Source organism: Cyprinus carpio, chromosome A10 (genome assembly GCF_018340385.1).
Source record: "Cyprinus carpio isolate SPL01 chromosome A10, ASM1834038v1, whole genome shotgun sequence".
In the NCBI taxonomy this organism is placed as follows: domain Eukaryota; kingdom Metazoa; phylum Chordata; class Actinopteri; order Cypriniformes; family Cyprinidae; genus Cyprinus; species Cyprinus carpio.
The window spans coordinates 19,838,848-19,846,347 of NC_056581.1; the positions used below are offsets into that span (position 1 = coordinate 19,838,848).

General features: G+C 34.7%; 1 protein-coding gene across 2 annotated transcripts in view; it reads right to left on the reverse strand.

The window, feature by feature from the left end:
- LOC109101221 (vasodilator-stimulated phosphoprotein-like) overlaps nucleotides 1-7,500 on the reverse strand; it is a 14,530-nt gene that overhangs the window by 4,643 nt on the left and 2,387 nt on the right. For both annotated transcript variants that reach the window (XM_042765680.1, XM_042765679.1), the window contains 2 exons: nucleotides 1,447-1,618; nucleotides 296-470 (listed from right to left, as the gene is read on the reverse strand). In XM_042765680.1, coding sequence (XP_042621614.1) covers nucleotides 296-470; nucleotides 1,447-1,618 — 347 coding nt within the window. The remainder of the gene's footprint in view (nucleotides 1-295; nucleotides 471-1,446; nucleotides 1,619-7,500) is intronic.

A 7,500-nucleotide genomic window follows, 5' to 3' on the forward strand; every position in this document is an offset into this window, starting at 1 on the left:
TGTGTTTTCATGCACTGCTCAGTTTTTGGTCTGTTTTGCTTCATATCTTGTCTCTTCTTTCAGACTAGTGAAAAAAAACACCCCAAATACACATTTAAGAGTTTCTTTTATCACACTTTATCAATTTGCGTCTGTAGATTACAATCCATATCTTTAGAGTTTTTTCTCTGAAACACACCAGATTTTACAGTTTTATTCCTCTCTATATTCTAGGTTTGTTCATATTTCATTCACACTGATTCAGGGCACACTTTATTCCTAAAAGCATGGTCTCTTGCTGCTACAGAGCTCTCACCGGCGTCTCCGCTGAGCATGTCCAGAGCGTGCATCATGGCGCTGGAGAACTGAGCCGCGTCCTCTTTACTGCTGAAGTTCATTCCCCAGACCTGCCGCGCGTCACGCCACTGATGGAACGTGGGAGTGGCCTGGTTATATTTGATCCCGCGGACCAGAGGACAGTTAATGACCACCTGAAGAGACACACGGATGACCGACGGGAATCAGATCTTCATCGAAACACACACAACACTCACAGGGACCAGCAGCAACTAGCAGTGTGTGAGCACAAAGGATCGATGAATAAATAGATAAAAAATTGTGTATCAGAGATAACAATATCTCAGAAATAGCAAACAAATAAATACATATTTCTCAGAGGAACAAATAAATAAATAAAATAAAAAAATATATTAAATATTCTAATAAGGATAAATAAAAAATAAATAAATAAATGAATTAATCTCTGAGAAAATATTATATTAAATATTTTCAGAAGGACAAATGAATGAATGAATGAATAAATTAATAAATATAATCTCTGAGAAACAAGCAAACCAATAAATATTGGATATTCTCAGAAGGACAAATATTTAATATTGGATATTGTATGAATGAATGATTAATTTAATAAATATATACATATTATATATTTTTCCCCACAATCCTCCCACCATTAGCAGGGATGTGGACGCCGCTCATGCTTGTATGTTCCTCTCTGACACTGCACGTCCCTGAATCTATTAAATAAATTTTTTGTATGTGAGGTATGTATTTTTTGGTTTTTGTGCTGATGTATTGTCCAGTGTTTGATTTATCAGGATATTAAAGACAATATAAGCTATAAAACTGAAGTGTCTCTGAGATAAAACCCACCGAAAATTTTTGCTTTTTTAAATAGACACACAACACGCCACTTTCCCATGATGCCCAGCACACACACTCACAGCAATGACAACATCCTTCACACATACACACACACTTCCTCGTCCATCATGCTGTCACTTCACACTTACACACACACACACACACACACACACACACACACACCCACACTCTCTGATGTCTGAACCCCTACTTTCTAAAAATGACCTAACAAAAATAGTCTAAACTTGTCTCACACATTAAATGCAGTCTTTAATGGCACAAGTCTGAGCTAGTTATGGTTACCTGCTGATCGGCCTGTTGTTTGCGTCCCACCACCCTGAAGCTGTTGTTACTGGGGTTCTGGAAGATGTGAACACTGCTGACGGCCTGAGCACCAGAACCGGCCGGTACCCAGCGCTTACTGCCGTCATCGTACATCATGACGGTGGCCCGCGCCTGACAGATGCTTTGTTCACTGCAAACACGACATGAAAATCACACACCGTACAGAGACTTCAGTCTGCAAACCTGCAGCTGTGCTTCACTCCGCACGGCACAACATGAGAGACTGAATCTACCTGACGACATCAGGTTACACACTGTGTACACACTTTCTTAAATTAAGATGCATTCACTGGAGATGCACAATGGCTTAAAATAATAAGTCTTGTTTTCTGAGAAACTGATCAAAACTAAGTGAGTTTTAGAGTTTACAATACAAGAACAAATATCTGTCAATAGGGACAGAAAAAATCAACTTAATTTAAAGGCAAAATAAGATTATTTTTCTGACCACATTGTCTGATAACACTTCAAACAACTTTTAACATTTAAAAAACGTCAAATTACACTGAACAAAACACTTAAAGACACTTAAAACTGGTAAAACATAAAAACTTTTTATGATTTAAAAACTTTAAGATTGTTATGAATGATATAACATAAGAACTCTTATATTAATTTGTCTTATAATATACTTTAGGTTGTGTTGTATTTATATATTTTGGTTTTTGTTTTGTTGAGTTGAAAGTTATGTGTGTCTTTTATCATTCTATATTAGAGAGTGTTATCAGGTATGATTTGTTCATCTGGTATAGTAATCTTTCTGTAAAATCCAAATCAAAGATACTGTATATCGTTCGAACTGCTATGAATATGACTATCCCAGTATTCAAACTCTGTACGAGCAATGTACACTGAATGAGGCTAAAAGGATCCTAAGTAACCCGTCTCATGTACTCTATCCCTGTTATGAACTCTTGCACGGGAAGAAGGTATAGAATTCCCCGGGGTATGCGGAACAGGTTCAAAAATGATTTTATACCAGTGTCAATCAGACTGTTGAATACTGAGTAGTGATGTTTATGCCTTTCTGTATCTGTGTGAATGTTGATGTGTATATTGGGTATGTATACTGTTTTTAATTTTTAATGTATCAGGTTCTCTCGAAATGTTGGTTGTAGTGTTGGCTATAGGTTTTTTATAGTTTTGTTATATATAAATATATTTTAATTTATTTTTTTTTTTTTTTAAATGTCTTTTTACACTGAAAATACTGATAACACTTTAAACACTTAAAATGGTCTGATAACATTTAAAAACTCTTTAAAATATATATAAATATATATTTCATTTCATTAAAAACTGTCTGATAACACTTAAAGACACTTAAAACTGTCTGATAACATTTAAAAACTCTTTAAAAACTGTCTGATAACACTTAAAACCGTATGATAACTTTTTAAAATACTTACACACTGAAAACACTGTTAAAACACTGATAACTTTTAAATAACATTTAAAACACATACTTAAAACCATATGATAACTTTTTTAAATACTTACACACATAAAAGCGGTCTGATATGATTTAAATATGAACTGTATGATGTCTGTTAAAAGTTATCTGTTAAAACTTTAAAATCATATTATAATTTGTATGTTTAAATTTGACTGATAACATTTAAAAACTCTTAAAAAACTGTCAGATAACACTTTTTTAAAAACACTTAAAGGCTGTCTGATAACACTTAAAATGGTCTGTTAACATTTTGATAACACTTAAAACCGTATGATAACTTTTTAAAATACTTACACACTTAAAAACGGTCTGATAACTTTTAAAAACACTAAAACACATAAAAGCGGTCTGATACCATTAAGAAATGCTGATAAAAGTTAACACTATCTGATAACACTTAAAACACCTAAAACTGACTGATAACATTTAAAAACTCTTAAAAAACTGTCCGATAACACTTAAAACGGGCTGATAACATTTAAAAACACTTAAACACTTAAAAGCGGTCTGATAACATTTAAAACAGTCTGATAACACTTACAAATGCCTAGAAACTGTTTGATTACAGTTAAAAACTATCTGATAACACTTAAAACTGTCTGATGACACTTAAAACACTTAAAACTAACTTAAAAATAACATTTAAACACTTAAAATGCTTAAAAAGTCTGATAACACATAAAATCACTTAAAACTATCTGATAACATTTAAAAACACTTAAAACTGTTTTATAATACTTAGAATATTTTAAAATGGTCTGATAACATTTAAAAAACACTTAAAAACTGTCTGATAACATTTAAAATCACAAAAAAAATAACATTTAAAAACTGAAAACATTTAAAACACTTAAGTACTGTCTGATAACTCTTTAAAAAGTCTGCTGATTTGTCTAAAATAACCTAATTTGATGATGCTGAGGTCAGTAGTATGTTGTAAAGTTGTATATATGTATCAGCTTTAATGCATTTATCAAAATAACAAAAGCAGTCAAATGTCAAAGGTTTCGGTTTTAATGACAAAAATAAATATTTAAAATACATAATTTAACATAAAATCTGCAAATGAGTGTAAAAATATGTTCAAATAATCCATTTAATGTAAAAGAGCTTTACAAAATATGCTTTTTTACAAAATCACCCAGAGATGCAGCAGAAATCTTCAGGCCAATGTTTGCATTTTCTTCTGTCACCGGCCGTTATTCTGACCATAAAATCAGGCGTAAGCATCAAATAATGTCATCCATGTGAAAAACTGAGCAAATAGTTGTAATGGGGCTCAGATTTAGACAGGAATTCTGCTGATTAAGAGGACCGCACAAACGAAACAAAAACTGCTACAAAATGTGTCATATTTTGTAATAAATTGTGATGTGAAAGAGCAAAACAGTCACTATTTATGGAGTCAGCAGCTCAAAATACGTCAGAAACAAGAATTGGAGTCATTCAGCACATTTGCTTAAGAGCTGTGATTGTATTCTCATTTTAAGCATAAACTTTCGTTTTGATCTTTTTTTGTAATCTTCTGTTATTTTGCATCTCCAGTAAATGTCTGCTGATTTAAAAATGCTTAGATACACTGGAAAATTACAAAAGCACTGATGAAAGCATTAATGTTGAGGCACGAAAAAAATACATTTTACAGCTTTTCTGAATTGCTAAAACACATTTCTTGAAACCATCACTCATTTTCTCAAAACCTTAAATACAAATCCAAATACTCAAGCTAAATTCACGAAACCTCTGACTCTTCCATCAAAATAATAAAAAAAAAATCACTGCAATAAAGACTTGAACCTCAAGTACAAACGGTGCTCATCATCAACACACACACAGACACCACAGGAGAACACAGCATCCAGAACATTATAAAGAAAAAAAAAGTATATTGTATGGAATAAACAGATTTTGCAACTCCAGCACATACAGAAAAAAAGAATTATTGTAAATTTTGGCAACAAGGTGAATATATTGTAAGGTGAATCTACTGTATGTACTACAAGAATAGTATTGTGCTGAATATTGAACAATACTGCACGTTTGTATATATTCAGCACTTGGATACTGCAAAAATACTGCAGTCCAACTGCAAAGGCCAAAAACGTCAAATAAAACTCTAAATGAACAGCAGTTACAGTACACTCAAATACTGTAAGTTGTGCAACTGTAAAATCAGGCTCAGTGAGAGATTCATTCTGTCTCAGCATCATGTCTCTGTGCTTGAGTCCAGTCTGAAGACTTTTCTACTAGACAGAGAAAAACCCCTCTGGTCTGACAGATCCAGTCTTGATAACACTCTCTAAACCTTCCTCTTTCTCTCCTCTTCCTCCTCTTCTTCTCAGATTGTGTCCATCTATTGTTCGTATCATCATTCGGTCACCTGTGCCACTTGTGCTCTATGAGCTGACTCAGATTTTGATCACATCATTAGAAACAAGTGTGAACAATTCTGAATCGTTGTGTGTAAACGATGACACCTGTGCTTTAGTTGTGTTTAACTTTTGTCGTTTGTGTTTAGCATTTTGCAGCACAAATGCATCACAGTGTGACAAGTGTTTAAGTGAATGAGAATGTGTTTAGAGTTTTTGCAAAAAGAGTGCATGAGATTTGCAAACAGAGCAGAAATAGGTTTGCAAAATATTGCTTCGAGCAGAAATAGTGCTGTAGCTAGTGAGGATTTGGTTCAGAGATTTAGTGCTTTAGCAATTCAGAAAAACTGTAAGAGTCAACTGAGATCTGCTTAAGAGACAGTACAGTTTAATCTTTCAGCATCTGAGCTGTTGATGAAAACATGAATCTGGTCATCAAAATACAAGAGACGTCAAATAGCAGCATGTTCAAACCTAAACACCTGATCACATCAGGTCACAGGTGTGTGTGTGTGTGTGTGTGTGTGTGTGTGTGTGTGTGTGTGTGTGTGTGAGACAGAGAGAGAGAGGATGTGGTAAACCCAGTCTGTCCTCCTGTGCAACACTCTAAATTAAACAACGTGATACAACACTTGACTTCCGCTCAAATACGACAGCTTCACCTCTGATCAGAGCTACTAACAATCAACCGCACTGAAAACACCACAATCACATCTGCATCTGACTGACAGTCCTTCCAGACACAGTAAAGATGCACAAACACCTGTGTGACCTTCAAGGGATACTCCATCCCAAATTGAAAATTTTGTCATTAATCACTTACCCCCATGTCGTTCCAAACCCGTAAAAGCTCCGGGTTAAAAGATATTTTGGATGAAAACCTGGAGGCCTGTGACTGTCCCATAGACTGCCAAATAAATAACAGTCGCCTCAAGGTCCAGGAAAGGTATGAAAGTTTGTCGTCAGAATACTCCATCTGCCATCAGACGTGCAATCTGGGTTATATGAAGCGATGGGAAACCTTTTTGTAAGCGAAGACACCAAAAATAATGATTAATAACGACTTTATTCAATAATTCCTTTGTCAACGGTCTACTCTGTCTCTCATTTTCACTGTATGCTGTGTTGTATGATCCGCCAGATTTATGCTTTTTGAGATTCAAGCTGAAATTAATTTTGTTGTGATCAACATTAATCCTTGTGGCGGGGATGATACAGAAGAGCATACACAGCATACGGTGATATGGAGAGACACAGAGGAGACTGTTGACAAAGGAATTGTTGAATAAAATCATTATTTTTGGTTTCTTCGCTTACAAAAAGTGTTCTCATCGCTTCATATAACCCAGATTGCACGTCTGATGGCAGATGGAGTATTCTGACAACGACTTTCATACCTTTCCTGGACCTTGAGACTGTTATTTATTTGGCAGTCTATGGGACAGTCACAGGCCTCCAGGTTTTCATCCAAAATATCTTTTAACCCGGAGCTTCTTTAAATATCTTAAATTGTGTTCTGAAGACGAACGGAGCTTTTACGGGTTTGGAACGACATTCGGGTAAGTGATTAATGACAACATTTTCATTTTGGGATGGAGTATCCCTTTCATACATCGACTGAAAACCAGCGATTCAGACTCAGATGTGCTGTTCGTGAGGAGAAAAGATCCTTGATGTTTTGTTTTTGGGGTCACTGCACGGTATGAAGCTCTGTCCACCAAACACGGGCTTTAAATGTGTTGAGAAGAGGAAGTGAGAGTAATAAGAGACAGCAGGAGGAAGCAGAAGAGCAGCTGAATGGAGGGCTGAGACGTGTCATTAACCTGATGCTCTTATTAGACTTGAGAAGACAGAAATACAACAGATCGATCGCACTGAACCAGCACACATCAGGAAACGCCCTGGCGAGTGATGAACAAACATTCTTCCAGTAACATTTATCCTTTCTTTAATAACGTTCTTGAAACCTTAGCACAAAAAACATGATTTATACATCATTCATGGAATATTTTATTTCTGAAATGCTTTAGTTGGACTTTTCTTTTTTTAAATGTTATTGTTTCAGAACGTTCAGAGAACACTCAAAAAGTAATATTTGCAAACTGATCAAATGTTCCCTTATTATCATTCATATAACCAAGAAAAAAACATTTTATTTTAATTATGTTATGAGTTCATTCAGATATA